Source organism: Falco punctatus (genome assembly GCF_963210335.1).
Source record: "Falco punctatus genome assembly, chromosome: 6".
In the NCBI taxonomy this organism is placed as follows: Eukaryota; Metazoa; Chordata; class Aves; order Falconiformes; family Falconidae; genus Falco; species Falco punctatus.
The window spans coordinates 69,392,547-69,412,818 of NC_137585.1; the positions used below are offsets into that span (position 1 = coordinate 69,392,547).

At 45.6% G+C, this 20,272-nt stretch overlaps 1 protein-coding gene across 5 annotated transcripts in view; it reads right to left on the bottom strand.

Annotated features, from left to right (window-relative positions):
• FRMD4A (FERM domain containing 4A) overlaps positions 1–20,272 on the bottom strand; it is a 386,124-nt gene that overhangs the window by 293,089 nt on the left and 72,763 nt on the right. The window contains exon 1 of one of the 5 annotated variants that reach the window (XM_080391698.1): positions 13–16,871. The exons of the other annotated variants lie outside the window; for them this stretch is intronic. Coding sequence (XP_080247824.1) covers positions 13–45 — 33 coding nt within the window. The 5' untranslated portion in view covers positions 46–16,871. Of the gene's footprint in view, positions 1–12; positions 16,872–20,272 lie in introns of those variants that run through there. 5 annotated transcript variants of the gene reach the window in all.

Genomic DNA, 20,272 nt, shown 5'->3' on the forward strand with positions numbered 1-20,272 from the left:
ATCTTCCCCTACCTTCGTTCTCATCGGAGACAGAAGCCCTTCCATTTTGGTCCGATCCTCATGCCAGTCCTCGTCCCCCAACTTAGTCTCTCGTCCCTGTCTCAAGCATCCCACACGAACAAGAGCATGTCAGGGACTGCCAGTGACACCCTCACGGAAGCTCGGCCAGCAGCCAACCTGCCAACTTGCAATCCTCAGTTGCGTGGAGCACCGTTCCTGGAGAGACCTTCCTCCCTCTCCCTCCTCTCTCTCTCTCTCTGCATAATCTGCCTGCAGCTATGTGTGTACCATCGCGGCTGACAAACGATCCCTGCCTTACGTAATGCATTCAGCACAGGACAAGCGATCCCAGCACAGCTGTGGGGATCCGGTCAGCAGCAGCGATGGGAAAGTGTGGGACTTTTCCCTGCCTATTGTGCTGCTGGGTCTAATCTGGTAACATCCCCGTGCAGGGCTGACGCTTGTCGGCTCTCTGTGCTGCTAGGAAAGCACCAAGAAAACTTCGTTGCCGTGGAAAGATTGCGGATTCCCTGAGATTGACTTAAAGGGATGTAATCCTGATCCCAAGATTCAGCCCAAGCGGCTTTCCCCGCTCGGAAACGCCAGCAGTTGGAGCATTTTCTGCTGGGCGCGTTTGCTGTCAGCAAGTGACCAAACCCACGCTGAAAGGGAGTTCCTGTCAGTTGACAGCAGGGAATTGAAGAAGAGAAAAAAAAGGAAAAGAGAGTGAAACAAAAGGAATATAGTCCTGCAAAGTTGTTCAGCAAAAGATACTCACCTAATGCTTTTCTGTTAGCATTTTAATTCAGGTCAGAGCATGCCTTTGTGGAAAATGCCCTAACTGCTCCCACTTCAGCATCGCGGAATGATGCTGGGACTGAATCTCTTTTGGAGAAAAATCCAACTGGAAAATGAGCTTCAGACCTGCAAACACACCAGTGTTTGGTCCACAGGGCCAGATCAGACCAGTCCAAAGTAAAACCCAATTTGATGGGAAACACCACCAAATGAGCACCTGCTGCCCACTGCTGCTCCAAAGGTCAGCCCCCTCCAGGGCCACCCTGCTTCCTAATGCAGACACAAATAAGGCTCCCCTTCCCCAGCCCAGGAGATAACCTTCCACATGCCAATACCTAATTTATTTCCAAAAATGAAATTAAAAACCCTGCTACACCACCAGAACTTCATTTTCAGTGTTAGAAAATCACTGTCAAGCTGGCTGGAGCTTACCACAGGTGGAAATTTTTATGCCCTTCAACATCAGCTCTTCTCTGAGGCCCCAAAGCTACAAGCTCAGGGACAGTCACCCATCTGATTAAGGCACTGATCTGGGTTCCACTTAAACTTCTGACATTGCCACGTTTCCTGGATGACCACAGGAATTTGCCTCATTTAGCTTTTTCCATCTAATACTCTGTCTTCTGGTCTGAGCCAGCCACCGAGGCTCCTCCAAGGCCAACAAGAGATACAGGCTCCTTCCTGAAGTTATTTGTCCTGTGTCCAAAGCCAAGCAGAACCTTGTCCTAGGGTCCTCTGTGGCTCCTCATCCCTCCATAAACCTCTCCTCTTGCTGTGGGTTCATGCTTTGGCTGCTCAAGCCAGAGACCATCTCTGCCCACATGCCTCCTTCCTGCTCAACGCAGGCTCCTGGGAGCTACACTGAGGTGGAGGATGCAGGGGAATATCTTCATGGTGGTATATGAGCACACAGAGCACAAACCCTGGGATGAAGCCAGAGGTGTCAGACATGACCCCTGCCCTGGCAAGCCCCAGCAGAAGTGCACCCAGGCAGTGACACAGATGAGGGTGTTTCACCCCACACATCCCTTTTCCTCTCTCTCTCCTCCAGTCCTTTCGACCCTGTAGATCTTGAAGGTTTAGGGCATTTTTCTTATTATTCTTTATGAGGCAAAAACAGGGAGGGGAGGTGCCCCCTACAGTGTTTAATATTAATTTCAAAGATAATAAACTGTTCTCAGCCAAACTCAGCTCCTTATTAAATGTGACTGAGTCTGATCATATCATACCGAAGGCAGAGATAAGTTTTGCAGAGCTAAAGAGACACTGTACGACACTGGCAGGCTCATCTATTTTTTGCTGGATGTATATAAATATGTTTTGCTATTGGACTTTAATAACACTTTGAATAAATGGCAGCAGGAATTGCAGGTTCCAGTAAAACACAACCATGTGATTTTTCTGCTGTACAATGTTGTGTCAGACTCTGATGTGAAGCTTACAAGTCTGTGCATCTGTGAAATATCATCTCCAAATCATCAGGGGAATTTGACTCTCCAAAGTCTCAAGAAGAACCTAAAAAGAGAGGAGCATTTGGGAATTTTTGAGATCTCAGCCCACATGGTCAAACTGTAATGCCATACAATAATGCAGATTGTATACACATGGTAGCGTACGAACACCCAGTTCTCCTTCAGAGCTCAGGTCTGCTTTGAACTAGGCTAAACTGCAGTGCTTCATGAGGTTTCCTGTGTTATCTTTGTTTACAAGCAAAAAAAAAAGGTAGTTTTCCTAAAGGCCAAGGCAGTAATTCAGTCTGGGACCAGAAAAGCAAGCCGAGGCCTTTCTGGTTCAGAAGCACTCAAAGCCTTTCTGATCTGAATGGATTGGGGAATTGTGCTGATACTGCATGAGTCAGAGCAGAGCCCAGCTCAGCAGGATGAGCAGGAACAGGAAAGAGGACAGTGCTGTTTGAGCAGCACCCATGGCCATGGCTGTGAGTTGGCTGTGAGCCTGCCCATCCAGGCTGTGACCCACAGCTGCATCCCGGAGGATGCTCTATGCTCTGGGCCCCTGGGCAGGTTATGAGCTCCTGCGTGGCATTAGTGTGGGCCACAGTTGAAGCAGTTGAAGTGGTGTGTGCCAGCAAGGTCTGTCCACACCACATCCACCTTCACTGGTGGGGCCAGGAAACCCAGCTGGCTCTGCCTGGGCCAATTCCAGCATGGCTTCCTGGAAGGTGATGAGGATGGCAGTTTCCAGCAAATGTAAGAGCTGGAGTGGCAGTGGATGGATGGGGTTCATGCATCATATGTCACCCTCCTCTTGATCTCCAGGCACCAGGTAGGATGTAAGCTCTGCTAGTATCTGCTTAGACATTCTGCTTTAGTGTACGCAGCTGACAACCTGTCCTTTGAGTGCTACAGGAGCAGGACAACCACCCTCTGCATGCATCCAACCTGTTTGCAAACCCTTTTCACATTCAGAGCAATAAATAACTTTACAACTGTGGGAGCCAGAGAAGCTTATCCTCTAAAATGAAAGTTTAAGTTGCTGTAGCCAGGAAAGCGGTGCAGTGATAGTGTGTGCCATGGTCTGACGCTTCCTTCCTCCCCTGGGCTGCAGTGCGTGGCAATGCTTAAATTACCGCAGACTTGTTTGACAGCCTCCACTCCCGCGATTTTCAGATCAAAGGTACTACTGAGGCAAAAGAAGCATGTGAACACTTGCTTTATCATTCTCTTTCTGGGGAGGGGAGCAGCATTTGACTCAGAGCCTGGCCAGTTACACCCAGCATATCTCAGCTTCTCCATCTGCAGAAGAGGGGACCCACTTCTCTGGTTCACACACATGTTGCAGAGGTTCATCCTGTCCTGGATTCAAACTACCTCATCCTAGAAGTGTTGAAGCTGGGAATATAATTACTCTTGAGTCCTTAACTAATCATGGGAGTAAGATAGATAACTTGAAATCCCCTTATATTGTCATAATCTAACCATCTGCTCTAATCTAGACAGCAGACCAAGGCAGATGTCTACTTGGAGCCAGGTAGGTCCTACTTGGATTCAACCTTGGAGCTGAATCTCTTTCTAGGCTCTGCTGACTGCATTGACAAACCTCCATGAAACAGAAAGAAAGCAAGGATACCTGCTGACATTTAGCCAAGTAGACATAAATGGCTGAATTCAGCTGTCTGACTCTGAATCTTGCCCCAGGTACCTAGCAGTGATGAAAATGGCCAAAAGAAGCACCTGATATTCACTGTTAGGCTATTGGCTGAGGGTCCAAGAAACAGCCACTCCGTGGTATATATTTGAACCCGCAGCTTTCCTCTTTGTTCACCTGCTGTGGATGTCTCCAAGCCGGGATAAAACTTCTGTAAACTGAAACCCTTCCTAACCTTTCCAGGGGGGATCCCAACACAGAGTCGATCTGTGCTGCCTGTACTAGTCCTGTAAAGTGAAAGCAGTTTGGATTTAGACACCGTTTCCATTGCAAAGAGCTGCCATCACCTCCTGCCTGCCACCCCCCAGGCCTGCTGGTGGCCAGGACAATAGGCACTGCTGCAGCCCTATACACGTGCTGCTGGCCAACTTCGTAACTGGTCATTTCATCCAGCAAACAAAAGGTAGCATCGTGGTGTTGCCATGGTGACATCCCACCATTCAAATGGGTATGGCATCATATAAAGGAGGGGAAAACATCCCAGTCACATACCGGGGCTGCGCTGTAATGTGTCTTATATTTAGAACAGACGGCGCGGGAAATACTAATGAATATTTAACACTTGGAGCGCCTTTCATGCTCGCATTTTTTATTTTTGTTGCGTGCCTTCCATAAGCACAACACTTGCCTCCAAATGGTATGAATATTACTGCTACTGTGCTTCTATCGTTACTGCTTCACCAGGTTTCCCCTGCTTTTCATTTCTTTTCTGTGAATAGAAGTCAAAACCAGCACACAGCCCTCACAAAAGTAACATTTGCAAATCAAGACTTCTGCCTGCAGCAGGTCATGGGGTTGAGGAGGGTACTGGGATATTTGCAGGATCCAGTTTCCCTGCCTGTGTCTGCCGTGTTTAGGTTATGACTTTTACTAGAAGTCAACAGACACGACAACAAAGGAAAATTCTTCATGGGTCATCTAAAAATGGGTAAAATTTGCTTATGCCTTACAAGAATCAGCCCCTATCAGGTTCGTTCTTTCTTTCTTTCTTTCTTTCTTTCTTTCTTTCTTTCTTTCTTTCTTTCTTTCTTTTTAATTAAAAATAGCTGCTTTCAAAAATTACTTCTCTGCATTGTGGAAAAAGATAAAATAAAACTGTGTGAGTCTCACAAAGTTCAAGAAGGCCAAGTGCAAGGTCCTGCATGTGGGTCGGGGCAATCCCAACAAACACAGGCTGGGCAGAGAATGTGTTGACAGCAGCCCTGAGTAGAAGGGCTTGTGGGTGTTGGCAAGAAGCTCAACATGGCCCAGCAATGTGCGTTTGCAGCCCAGAAAGCCAGCTGTGCCCTGGGCTGCATCACCAGCAGCGTGGGCAGCAGGGCGAGGGAGGGGATTCTGCCCTCTGCTCAGTTCTTGTGAGACCCCCCTGCAGTGCTGCGTCCAGCTCTGGGGTTCCCAACGTCAAAAGGACATGGACCTGTTGGGGTGAGCCCAGAGGAGGCCGTGGAGATGCTCAGGGGGCTGGAGCTCCTCTGCTGTGAGGCCAGGCTGGGAGAGCTGGGGTGGTTCAGCCTGGAGCAGAGCCAGCTCCGGGGAGACCTTGGAGCAGCTCCCAGTACCTAAAGGGGCTGGCAAGAAAGCTGGGGAGGGACGTTTTACAGGGGCCTGCAGTGACAGGACAAGGGGGAATGGCTTTAACCTGAAAGAGGGGAGATTTAGATTGGATACTGGGAAGAAATTCTTTACTGTGAGGGTGGCGGTGAGGCGCTGGCAGAGGCTGCCCAGAGCAGCTGTGGGTGCCCCATCCCTGGGGGTGCTCAAGGCCAGGCTGGACGGGGCTGGGAGCAACCTGGGCTGGTGGAAGATGTCCCTACCCGTGGCAGGGGGGTGGAACTACACGGTCTTTAAGATCCTTTCCAACCCAAACCATTCTATGATTCTATGATAACTTTTTTCATTCATTCAGGAAAAACACAACCTGAAAATGTCCTGAAATTCCTTTCTTCTCTCTTTTTTCCCTAAAGAAAGAATGGTGAAAAAAAGGGACTCAAATCATCCAGAAACCCAAATTATGAATATTTTTATGTGCCTTTTTTATATGATGCACTTTAGCAAAAGGCCAAGGTGCTGGGCATGGCAGTTAAGTCCCACTCACCACTGCCAGGGCTGTGCAGGCAGACTGAGCCCTTCCTGGTGATAAGCAAGCCGATTTTTTTTGAGGATGGCAAAGGGAAACAAGACCTGCACTGGCTGTGGCAGCATGGGGCATGGGTGCCCACCTGTGTGGGTGCAGTTCATAGTGCTGCCTGGCTGGGGACTCCTGTCTCCAAGAGGTGTCAGTAGGATGTGGCAAAGCACAGATTTCAGGTTGTGCTGATGGCTGAGGGCATCCTTTCTGGGATGGCACCACCTCTTCAGTCCCCTTTGCAGCTATAGATCAAGTTATAAACAGGGTTAAAAAAATGGGATATTTCAGATCTTGTTCTGAAGTAATCTCCTGGCATATATAAAGCTTTGTTCTCAGAAAAGCCAGATTCTCATCCATGATTTTTTAGAGTGAAATGTGCTCTTTTTACTAACTCATGACAAGGCATGCGGGTCTTTTTTGAGCCTAGGAGCCTTGCAAAAGATGCTGGGTTTCTGAAAGCTTATCTGTGTCTTTCCTGCTTGGTACCACTCCAAGACACCAAGGATACAGGCGCAATTCAGCTGGCAGCTTTGTCGGTGATGCAAAGGGAGGAACAGTGCTGTACTGGGTGTGTTGCTTTGGCAGCAAGGAGAAACCAGAGCTGTGTTTATTTGTTGCTGGTTGTAGGGTGTATTTTCAAAATGGATAAAGGTTTTCCTCTCCAAGATTGCTGGTGCTGTCCTTTGAGATTTGCCCTGTGGCTTCAGAGAGAGAAGGACTTGTTTGCCTCTGGGGAAGTAAACAAGGGGCAGACGCATGCTTTTTGCAAGCTGTTCCACTGATGCAGCGTTTGCATGAGTAAATGTTGTCAAAATCGTTTGCCAACTTACCCTTATATAGCACCAATTCTAGTGAGGGGGCTGGAAACACCAGTTACTTTTCAGGAGATCATCTTTAAGGCTCTAATGACCTGCTTTTTCCAGAACAGTTATGCTTTTTTCCACAAAAGTAAAGCAGTATGATGAATATTAAAGTCTCAAGGTATTAATAAGATTGATTTAGCTGCCTTCTAGACTTGGAAGGCAAACATAAAAAAGTCGTATTTGAAGATCGTCGGTCTCTGTACAAGGCTGAGAGAGAGACTGACTTACAACAAACCAGTTTAGTGTCCTGCCCCACTTGGCACGACCATCAGGGTCTGTCCATCCTCCTCCAACAACAGAACGGCATTTATCTCTGACACATCAATGATCTCAGCCATTATTATCATGATTCCTGCTAAGTCAGTGTGGTAGTTAAGGAAGGAAAATCTGCCTCTCAACCATGCAAATAAACCACCCCAGCAGAGATGGGGACCACTGTGTTTGAAGAAGGGGCATTCAGCTCAGTGGGGTCCCCAGAACCAGGCTCTGGCTTGGTGACCTGGGCAAGGCTCTGACCACCTTGTTTCTCCTCACCTCCATCCTAGCTCACCAGGAGGATATATAGATGTTTTGAGGATCTATAGATGAAAAATGGGAGCTGTAGAGATGAGGCTTCCAGGCTCAAAATGATAACTGTTGCCCAGGGTCTCTGCCCCAGCAGAGAAAATGACCTCTGGCTGTCCCTGGCTCCCAGTGGGTGCGACCATGGGGCTGAGCATCCTGCTCAGTCTTCTGGCAAAATATGTGCTGGAAATACAATGGGGCTTCCTTCTCCAAACACTAACTGGGGTTCTATCTTCCTTTCACTGCTAGGTATTTTTGCTGTTCTGGATGTTAACAGTCAAAACACATACAAAACCTTTTACTAGAGCATTAGGTCTATGTATGCATTTTCAACAGTCAGATACATGATTTATTCATCCCCTTCAGTAACGATTCAAACAGGGCACGATGTTCACTACAGTGTAGAAAGCAGCAAACACTGAGTGTGTTTGGTTTGCAAGAACAAATCAACAGAACAGAATAACAGAAGCTGCTTTTCCAATGTAAAGGGCTCCACTGCCATCCCTGTTAATACCTCTGTCAAATTAAACACTGTTTCCCAAAGCTACAACTCTGCTAAAACACTGCAATTATGCTCTCAGTTAGAAACCTGATTATAGCCACTTTATGTCTGTAAAAACACAACCTCTGATGCAAGGTGACTCCCAGATACTCTGCAAATGCTCATAAATGCACTTGATGCTCTATAGACACATTCTTATGTGTCTTGAGAGAGGATGCCCAGCTCTCACATGGCAGACAAGGCAGTAAGTGAGAAATAGCCATTTCTCTGAATTGTAGTGTTGTTACAACTGTGCAAATACTGGGCTGTAGTCATTTTGGCCTGGGGAAGAAGAGACGGGGATGGAATGAACAGAAGTGCTTGTCGGGGATATAGCAGAAATAGAAGACAGGGATGGGGCTGGGGGGAAAGGTGTTGGCAAAGTAAATAATAATATTAATAATAATATTATTAATAATAATATTAACAACAACAACAGCAACAATAATAATAATAATCGTCATCATCATCATCTGGGGTTGCCCAAAAGCAGTCCTGTGAAATAGTATTTCATGCTGAAATTCTTTAATCTTCTTTTAAAGGTTGGGTTAGTTTTGAAATGAATCAGAACCCCAAATAAGAAGATCAGCCAGAGACCATCTCTTCTCCAAAATGTCTGTGCAGTTTTTTCCCCTCTGAGGGTGAAGGCTGGGGGAAAATTCTGCAGCTTCCCAGATCTCAGAAGATACTTCTGCATGAAAAAACCCTGTAGGCAGGGGGTTCACCTGGATGACAGTCCAAGGTAGCTCCTGCACGCCCCTTATTTGATGGAGACAGGTTGTCTCACAGAATGTAATGAGATGCCTGAAAACATGACCCAGGGAAACAAGCAATACCTTTTTTTCTCTATGATGATCCTACATTTTTTCATTTCACATATTTTTTGTCCTGGTTTGTTCACCCTCTAATGAATTCCACTCCCTAGCACCCATGAAATGTTTGTAAATTCAGAGTTGTTGCTATCTCTGTTAGATTTACCTACTGGTGTAGGGGACAGACACCTCTCCCCTTTCAGCTCAACTGGGGACCCTGTTGCTCTCCCAATAAAAGCTGTATTCATCTGATGCCAGCAACATGTTTCTGCCTTACCCTGTAATGGATATTTCTAGCTACGCATACGTGCCTGTTTCAGCACCTGCCTCTGAGCCCCTACTTGGGTGGTTGTTGTCTGTGAGCTCCAAGCCTCCCTGGTGATGCCCTTTGGCCAGCCAGATACTGGCCACCACATGTCCCAGCTGTGATGGTCTCTGAGCAAGGTTTCATTGGTGCTGGAAAACAAATGAGAGCTAAAGCCACTCAGAGGTCGGAGATCTCATTTTGCTTTCTTGCTCTTCTACTTTTCTGAGCTCATTCAGCTCATTTAAACTCTTGGTCCTCTCAAACCCTTTCACCACCTGGATTCAGCTCTTTGGGGCAGGGGCTTTCAGTGTGTGCGGAGGTGCTAGCCCCTTCCAGGTGCTCTTCTAACTGCACGAACTGCAGTCATATAGATATTCTAAGAATATTTCTGTTCCTAGGTCTCCCCGCTGCCTCATTTCTCCATCTTTACTGGGCTAACGGGACATTTATCCATCTCCCAAAATGTCAATAAAGATGTAAAATAATGATACCAGTACGGCATCCCCAGCAAGGCACAGGAGAGCTTCTACATATAATGAATACATATCAGCCTGTTTTCAGCCTAAGCAACAATCCCCACTTGCATCAAAGCCTTATCTGAATTAATATTTGATGCTGGAATTCATGCCACTATTAGATGCTGGTAAAATTCAGGGACCTCAGCCTTTCTTAATCTGGAAACAACAACACAACTCACTGAGCCAGGTCAGCCTTCAGAGGTGCGATTCACCTCAGCTAACTTCAAACGTCCATGGTGCGGCTGGCTCCAGCTCAGATGGTTCATTACAATTTCTTTATACTAAGTGGAGTGAATTGGCACTCCGAAGGCCAAATTCCCTTGACCCGTGCTAGGATAAAGTAACATGTTCCTAGCTGCCTAACAGAAATACATTTATTGTGTTTCCTGTGCCACACACCTGGCAGAAATAAGGATGACAACACTTCATTAAGGTGTCTGATTGTTGTCCTCACACCGTGATTACCCATTTGAGTTATTTTCAATGCAGTAAGAAAGGCAGTCACTGTGCTGGTGGAGCCAAACTTTTTAAAATATTGGTAGATGATCTTCAATATGGGGCAAAGGCCAGGAATTGTGGTTTGAGGAGATGGGTGCAAATTGTACCAGCTGCCTGAAATCTGCCTGTTGTGCATATTTGCAAAGGTAATGGTCAGCAGTCAACAAGTTAATGAGCTAATTCATTTTATACCAAAATCTCAACATCACCTGGATGTAATGACTGCTGGACACCCCATTTTTCTAAGTCTTTCCTCACAGGCTTTTTGTCTGCTACTACATTTGTGACATCATCACCACTGCTTAACTATCCTTCCCTCTTTACCTTACTTTGCCTATTAAAAACAATTTAAAAACAAGCATTATTCTTCAAACACACAATGGAAGGGCTAGGGAAGGATTCAGTTTTGTTAAAAAAGGAAATCTGTAGCATGGGGTTTGTCTCATATTGATTTAAGGGAGGCTGATGCTTGTCTTCTATTAGCCCTTACAGATGTTATGCAGACGGAACCCCAAGCACATATCATGTGCCTCCCTCTATCCAGTAACAGGTAAAAGTCTCCCATAGCTTCCAGGGGATGAAGTTTAGCCTTAGAACTGGAAGACTGAGCTTTGCTACCCCCTGAAGAGCTGTAGCCAGGGCTGTTACAAACATTGACCTTCAAAGCATCAGTGTGATCAATACGGCCGGTGCTGTGGTGTGGTTATTGATACTGGGGTGACTGAAAATAAAAGCCAACCGCATGATGGTGGCTGTGGCTTTTCTCCATGAGCACTGGCCTGACTTGTGCCTCAGGGCTCACACGTGTGGGACAAGAGCAGCTCCACGCTTCATGCCCTGGCCAGACCCAGCACATCCTTGCTGAACATCTCAGGGAATGCTGCAGTCTACTGGGTGCAGCACGTGATGGCCCTTACCCATGTGGAGTGTGGCAACTTGTGTGTGTCCAAGGGAAAAGGGAGCCCACCTTGGCGGTGCAGAGCTGGGACCCAGGTCTGCTCTGTCCTCTGCCTTGTAATCCCCTGAGGGTTTTAGGGCAAGTTTCGTCACAAACCCTACGCACTCGACTTTATCACTCAGAAAGTGGAGATAATCTATGCCTCAGAGGAACGTTGCATGGATAAGTCAATTAACCATGAAATCACAGATGGAAGATGTAGAAGAAACGCAAAGGATTAGTTCTGCAGAGCAATCCTGCCAGGCACAAGTACATTTTTAGATCCTTCCCTGCCCACCCCACCCCCCCCCAACTGAAAGTCACTAGCAAGTTGCTCCTTATAGTCCTGCTTAACCTGTTAATGGGGCAGCTACATCTGTAGCTGACTGTGGAAAGGTGGGAGAGAGGCCACCTGGGCTCAGCACCCTTACTTGGGTAGTGCAGCCTGTCCTGGCACCAGGTCACCAGTGAGCTGTGGAGCCCACTGCTCTATTGCCTTTGCCTGGTAAATACTGGGTGTCCAAGAGCACAGCAACCTTTCCTTGTCTCTGTCATAGAGATGGACCTAAACCAGGCAGAAAGCCATATCGAGGTGCAGAAATCTCGCTGCTGGTGTTCAAAGGTGGGATGACCTGAAGGGGACCCCACATTCTGGAGTTTGTGTAAGTCCCTGGCTCTCCTGGGGCCCCAGGGTGCAATCAGCTAAAGGCAGGGTCTTCTTGAGAAGACAGATGCTGCTCCTGGGTTGAGTCACCTGAGCACGTGAATTACAGGAACTACTGTCAGCAATAAGTTCTTAGTAGTAATGAAACAGCAATAGCAATGGGTCTAGTTTCAGGAGACGCTACTGGACCACATCACCAAAATTTTCTTCAGATGCTTGCTTACTCCAATCTCTTTTGCATGGCAGTGGTCTCCAGCAAGGCCAGTGCCAATACTGTAGCATTGACTCCCACCCGCTGCTGTCTCATTGCTATTATTAATTACATAGATCTGCCTTTGGAAAGCCAGAACCAGAGGCACATTTCTTTCCTTGCCTCCCTCTTCCCTACAATGAATCTCTCTACTTTTCCCCTTGGAGCTACTCTTCCTCCAGCCAGGATCCTTTGAAGTAACCTTGCTGGCATGTTCCTCAGAGGGTCTGCAGGACCTTGCTGTGGCTGGGCTTGGGAACACCCCCTTGAGGGTATGCAGCATGGCTTTCGTTCTCATCTTCAGGGTGTGTTTGTGTGCCAAGCTGACCACTGCTGCATTGTCATAGTTTCTCCTCGAGGTGCTTTTATCTCTGCAGGGCCTCATATAAGTAATCTGAAAATCTATTAAAGGATTTATTTTTAATTCTAATGCCATTTAAGAGCCTCTTTAACATCTGGGATTTTGAAAAAACTGTACAGGTTGTATAGATTTACTCTAAATCAGTGTCCCATAGATAATTAAGTGGTCCTTGTTTTAAAAGGTCACTTAGAAACATTATTGGATTTATTACCCACTAGTGATAACCACCTGGGAGGGAAAATTATCTCACCCAAGGAAAACTCATCTCGTAGTACTGCAGCCTGTAGAGCACCAGTGTCAGACATGCAGACTATGTTTCATGTGATGATTTATGTAACAGCAGTAAGTGAAGGGGCTCCTGTCCTTCCTCAGGCTCCCCAAACCCAAAGCTATTCCCCAGTTCCCAGAGCTGGTGTGCCTATTTATCTGGGAGATATTGGATTAGAAAAATAACCTCAGCTAAAAGAAAAAAAAAAAACATGCAAGGAAAAAAAATGAAATAAATGAGGTTTATATTATCTTCCCTGTGAAGAGCGGTAAGTTACAGCAGAAGGAGCAAACAGCCGTGAGAAGGGGAAGGCTTTAATCTCCTTCTAGAGAAAGTCTAACAGGACTCCTGTTTCTGCTTGTCATTTTTCAGATGATTGGTGAGAAGTAGCTTACTGTGTGTTGTTGGGTGGGTGGGTGGGTTTTTTAAATCACTTTTTCTTATATAGGCAAAGTCCTGAGGCACACTTTCACTAGCAAAATAATGCTTTTGCTGGTAATCTGTTTTGTTAGAAAACTTCACCAAACTACATCAAAGGCCTCTTTTGCCCTGGGCTGCCCAACCCAGAAGGGTTGGGCTGTAGATCAAACCTTTACCAATAAGCCTTTAATAATGCAGAAGAGGTTATTGTGCAGATCAGCTGCTTTCCTGAGTTTCACGTAGAAAAGAAAAATCTTTTACTGTCCTTATTGTAGCCTCAGGTACCTAAAAATTTCAGTGTCACTACATCTTCTAAAATACAGGGGTCAAACACTCAGTTGGCTAGATGTTGAAAGAGTCCACCGCAATTCTGTACTCTGTGCATATCTCATAAACATGGGTACAATAGGAAAATACTCCAAAGGGAACAGTCTGCAGGCTGGCTTTGTCCCTACTTGTCTGCCTTACTTGGCTGGCAACATTCCAGCTAATGTAAGTAACCCCCTCTTATCCAAATGACATTATCTTAGACCTGGTGATGACATTTCCAGTGCAAACACATGCTCTTTCTGCATAAATGTCATAATTTCCCTGTCAAAGACATTTTGTAACGAAGACGGGAGAGTGACTGTGGTCCAGAAAAGAGATCATTCTCTTGTTTTCCTGACAGAACAACGCTTGGTTTATGGAAGCTATGCCTGGGATCTGCTGGATTTAGAGCAGTGGGCCAGGGACCTTCTGGCCCCCAGGTTAGCACTCCAGTAGCAGGGCTGGCTGAGCTGGGTGTGTGATGACATCTCACTCACCCTGGTTTAAGTGCAGCTTGTTAACTTAAACCATTGACAGCACTGCAGCCTAGGCAACTTTGGAAAAGGGAACTTGGTCTGCATGCTGTAACTACTGGTAGGAAATGCAAATGTGGGTACTTTTGCAAATCTAATCCTCCCTCCTGAACACATTGCTTCCTGCTTCTTGGCATATGCCTGTCCCCTGGCTGCAAACAGAAAAATGTCTGGACCAAGGCTATGGATGGCCATTGCTTCACCATATCTCATGATTTGCTGCTCCTGGCCCTCTCTGGGCAATGAAATTGTTGGTCCTGCCTCCACGGGGGCCAGGTTGTGAAGTGCTTCCCTGAGTTGAAAGAGAGTAACTTGAGCAGAAATCTGTATCTCCCATCACAGATCTTCAGCCTCCAGGATAGCTGTGAGGCTCACATTAATTTTCAAGCATTTCCAGCTTGGTTTGCTAAGTACTTGCTTGTAACGTTGCACTCTGTTTAGTTGCAGAGTCTCCCATTGAGGCATCCCATCCACCCAAGTCATTTTGCTCCCCCCTTCTGTCCTGTTCTGCTGGTACTTCAGTCATACCAATAGGTTCTCTCTAAAATCATGGCCCCCTCGTGCCATGGGAGGGTTTCTTTGGACAAAATGGCTTATCAGGACAGGAAAAAATGTGGATGGTGAACAGTCTAGTCTTTCAAAAGACATTTACCAGAAGTCAAATGATCAGATACATACATTAATCCCACTTGTGTGTCACTAGCACTTGAAAAGCACCTATGGCCCAACTCTGCATATTTCATCTCTTTTCAGTTCCCTTGTCCCCTGTGGATAAATAAGGTTTAGCTGCGATTATGTGTTAGAGCAAACTGGGAGAAAAAAAAAAAAAACAACAACCAACCAAGCCCATCTTTCTAAGGAAATACATCATTAGTGTGTGATCATGGCAGGACTTTTATTATTTAAAAGCAACATCTTTCTGTCTACCTTTTTGTGACAATCACATTTTTAAACACCACATTAAAACCTGCATATTTTTCTACATACGGGTATTGTTGAAACTGTCACACCTAATAAAGGCACGAAAAGACAGATGAGAGCACTGTGCTCATTTCTGAGCAGCTGGGAACGGCGCTGAGAAAAGCACAGCAATTGAGATTAAGAGAGAGCCTTCACAGCGCAAGATAACCCAGCTGCTTGGAAAATCAAATCTATTGAACATACAGATTTCATGCAACAAAACAATGCCTTGCTGCTAGAGGAAAACAACAATGATCATGCAGAGTTGTATAGTCTTCGATTCAATTTGGAGATTAATGGGCAGTCCTATACTTTTCCTCTCTCGAAAAAGTCAGAGGTAGCTTTCTAATTGTGACTATTGCCTCTTTTTGCTAGCTCTGAAAGATCAGCTTGGAGATTTTAGTTTGGTAATAACATACCCCACAATTTACTGGAAAGGGCATTTGTATGAGGAGTTGGGATGTGCAGGTTCCTTCCCAGTGTCTCAGGCTTGCTTTAGATACCTCCTTCAGCTCTCCTTCTCCTCAGCCTTCCAGTGCTGAAGAGACATCAGCGCCTTTGTGAAATGTTTTGACATCTCTAGAAGAAAAGTGGTATATACCACTACCCCATCATTTCTGTACTCCTAGCTAATTCATGCTAAGAAGTCAGGAATAATAGGATCTGCAAGGCAGATCAGAAAATGTTTTTCCCTCTGATGTCAGCTGTGTACATCATAAGATACCACAGTTTCCTCTGAAAAACACTATTTGGGCCAAAATTTTTTAGCTTTTTGAGAACACTGGATATTTTCTCATGGAAAGTTATATTTGTTTGTGAACTTTACGTCTTTAATTGAAATCTGCTTTTCCACTGAGAAGTTATTTTATGCAATCATTTTTAGATTAGCTGTGGAACAACAAGCTGCTCTGTTGGGATTTTAAATTTTCATTACCATCCAATTTTAACACTGTGCCTATGGTGAATTTTTGGTCCAGGTATAAAGCGTTGATCACTCTCACCCATCTCCATTCTCTTTTTTGCACTGTGGAAACAATGAACACAAACCCACTTTTCCAACACCAAGACACAGCCTTCCTTCCCAGACTCAAGAAATGCACCAAACTCTGCACACAGGGAATTATAAAATCTACCTTTTCCTTTACTTCAAGAGACCCCATTTTCAGTAACCTTCTAATAACCTGTGGATGTGTATGATATTAATTGAGGAAAGTAATACTTCTGGAGTTTTAGTAGGATATCAAAGAAACATAATAGTTTTAATTACTCTAAATGAAGCCTTTTATTTATGCATGAAAAGATGGCTAATACGTTCCCTCTGATAGTCTTTTGTTAGGGTTTGGCACTGTAATTACTAACTAGTCATTCCTGCTCTGTTTTTTTGTCCTGGCCACCTTTTTAATCAATTGACACAACGCTTTACCTTTCACCAAACCGCCTTTGTAAGAAACTTTGTCAAAGAGTTTTCCAAGTCCAAGGAAATAATTGTTGACCAGTTTTCCTTCACCCCATTATTGTATTGGTGCCAAACACTCCAGACAGGTTGGGGGAAGGATATCCTATTCCCCGAACAGGCTGTTTAAGTTACAGGTGGAGTCCCCTGCAAAAAGCCACTGAAGGTGACACAGTTGGGAGTCCCTCTCTGCTCCTGCTTAGACCAGCAATAATATATATTACAACTTGTAGCCCTGAAATTACCCTCTTGGGATGAATTCCCTGCACCATGAGTCCTTTCTTGAGAGGATATAATTAACAATGTTTTGATTCTCCCTCCCTTCTTCTGGACTCAGGTCTTTACATCTTTGCCTTGGTATCCTCCAGCCCTTGTGAAAACGATGTGAGTTTTGGCCTTAATAACAAGCCATGTAAAATCTACATAATTGACCCCTTTTCTGAAAATATTTCAAAGCTTTCTCTTTAATCTTTGAATATGCATGTGTGGAAGGAATGCCCTCATTTCAGCAGACCCCTGTTGCATACAGCAGCCTTCTTGCTGCCATACAGAAAGAACAACTAGGGAGTTGTAAGAAATAGGGGGTTTTGCCTCCCAGATGCCCTACTTTTCCTTTCCATGTGATTTATGCAAAGGAGCTCAAGCTCTTTATTTCCATGCAAGGCATCTGCGACATTACTATGCATATTATAATCCACATACCCAAGGGATATCAGGGCGACAGGGTCCCGTGTTGAGATCTATGGGTCACTGTTGATCTCTGGGGCTTGGGTGCGTGGTCTGAAGTTATTTTACATCACCACCCAAAGCACAAACATTTCTAAGGCTGTCTGCCAGGACAGAGAGGTACCCCAAGCAAGCCTGAGAGGTCCGAGTTGGATCCTTGACCCAAAAATGCCGAAGCTGCTCATCAAGAAATGGGAAGTGTTAAGGCACCTCTCTGCCTTTGTTCAAGGCATAACCTGTCAAGGTGACCAATTTCCATTGTCCATCATTTGACTAATTTCAGTGCCACTCGCTCAGCTTCAAGGCTAATCAAGTCATAACTTGTGAGCCCAACTCAAAGTCCACTGAGTCCATGGCACATCTCCATTGACCCTGAAGGGACCTCACAGCAGTGCTGCTGTGGATCTGAAACAGTGGAGGAGAGGGTGTTTGGTGTTTTGGTTTTTACTACTTACAAACATTACTGACCTCAATGTGAGCTTTTTTGCTGCAGCCAAAGGCAGGGTTACACCTGTGGGTAAGATCTTGCCGGTCTGTGTTAGCCCAGTTTTCCCTGCTCTGGTTCTTGGCTGGGTTGCTGGGAGCTGCCTGATCACAGGCAGCAGGTTTACCCCCAGGTTTTCTGGCTGTTAATATTATTTAAAGAGATTGAAAAACATTGTCTCCATGTCACTTTTCCAGGAACGGTGTCACCATGGGAATCTTGTGTAACTGACTGTGGGAACTGTTAGCATGTGCCATTGTAAATAAAAGAAAGAAGACTGGGAAATGGGAAGGAAGGGAATCTGGTGTAGGAACTCTGGGAAAGGGCATCCAGCTTGCTCTATCCAGATGACTCATGTCTAGGGATCCATCCACAGGGCATAGATCTACAGGGGTTTCTCTGCCAACCATGGATGGAAAATCACAGTCCTAACCTTTCACTGCTTTTTCTCCCAGCTTCTCCCAGCTGTGCTTCACCAAAGCCTTTCTTCTCTTTCCCTTTAATGTTTCTGTATCATTCAGATGTCAACCTCTTCTCAAGCATTGGACCGCGGTTCACTCCCCACTTGCTTACGCTGCTCTGTTCATTGTCCCCCTTCCAGCAGTTCACCTAAAACACTTCATCCGGCTACAAAGCCCTGTGGTTCTTATGCCTTTATCTGCCAACAGGACTGTGAAAAAGGATGCTGGAAACAGACTGTGCTTTCATATTTGTGTCCGAAACCTGCCTTACCCCGTTCCAGAAAAGGACTTCCACTTCTCCATCCTTTGGAGCCAGTCAGTCCTTCCACTTGTTAAGAGACAGATTCTCCAAGTCAATATTACTCACATGTTTATTCAAAATCAATACTGCTTATTACAGCTTCTGCAATTGTGTCTCACTATCGCTGTCACCTAGTTAGCTCACAACCTTCCTGGCAGACTCCCAGATTGCTGTGAAGTGTTGGAGTAGCAAGACAGAGAAAAAGAGATCATAAAGTCAGGCAGAAATAGAGACCTGCTGATGGGGGATGTCACATAAGACAGGTTGCCAAGAATTCTCTCGTCTGCTTCTCATTCCCTCCGCTCACAGACACATATGGCCAGATGAGAGACAGCCATGATCTCTGAAATCTCTGCATTGCTTTCAGTTTCTGCTTTCACTCCTCAAAAACAGAAGTGGTAACTCATACCTAGTTTGGAGGTCACAGCAAGGATCAGCCAGTGCTCAGGAAAAAACACCATCTAAGGGGTGCATAATATTTTTATACCTTGATGCTGCCCTGCCGAAGCAGATGGCAAGCTCCCATTGACTCTAATGAGGCCATAAAAAGCCCATCGTGTGCATGCAATGTGTAACAGCTCCTCTTGCATCCCGCCTGCCACGGGTGCCGCTTTCCCTTTTGTGTCTCTATGGACTACGCAATCCTCCACTGACACCCTGCGCAAACCCAGCCTCCTCCACACAGAGCTGGAGAAGAGCGGAGGCCAAATCTACAGTGACGGCACAGGCTGTGCTGGCACCTCTGGTATCCCCCCTGCTCTTAGCAGAGCCCAGAAGGGCAGGCACTCACACGCCACAACTTGGAGCTGACATAAATCGTTCAGGAGAGACAACTCCAGAGCCAACTGCGAGGGGCTGCGGGAGGATCTCGGGGCACCGAATTATACCACATTAAAATGGCAGATGAAATTCAGTTTCAATTAGCACAAAGAGAGTCGTGGGAGGAAAAATAAACCTAAACCTGTGTGTAAACAATGTTGCTTTTAAAGTGCTGGTGTCAGTCTCAAAAAAGGTGCTGGAGAACCTATGGATAGTTTTCTGAAAACATTGGCTCATTCCAAGTGGTCATGAGAAAGGCAAAGCAAACATTAGGAAATCTAAGGGAAGGGGCTGAGAATAAAATGTGGGCTTTGTGATACCACTGTACAAATCTCTGTGCACTCCTGTTTTAAAGGCTCTGTATTGTTCTGATGACTTCATCTTGAAAAACTAGAGAATAGAGAGAGACAAGAGGCAGAGGTGATCAAAAGTGTAGAAGGGCTTTCACAAAACAGAGGCAACTGAACAGAGAAAATTTGGGCTTGGAAAAGTGATAAAGAGCAGCTAAAGATAAAAGTATGTAAAATCACAAATAGTGCAGCAAAAAGGAATAGAAAGATAGCACTGGTTTGTTTCTCATAATACAGGAGCTGGTAGGCATGCAGCGATATCATCAAGCATTAGTTTAAAATGAACCTAAGAGAGCACTTTTCATACGCTATGTCATTAAACTGAAATCTATTGCCAAAAGATACCGTGGAGCCCAAGGTGTAAGTGATTCAAAAGGAAATAGATAAAGGAAATAGATAATTCTAGAGTGGTTAAGTCCTTTCATGGCTGTTAAACACAAGGGTCTGGCTGCAACATTTAGCTTAGGAAGAAAATGTATTCGTTGTTGGGAACCAGTGTGATATACACCCTTATTCATCTCTCTGGTCATAAGCCTTTGTCAATGGCCATGGCAGGGTGGGCTTGGTGGCTATTTGTCCCCCACTTGTGGGGTGCCTCATACACCTGCCTGCATTACAGACACTATCCCATGGAGGTAGCAAAACTGCAAAGCACAGTTCTCCATGACGGCAAAATAAAGTCTGATATGAAAAGACAGCCCCTGTGTCACCAACATAGCTGCTGTGTACCTGCATTGAGTTGAGGTCTTGGCCCATGGATGGCCCATGAAATAAATATTTTG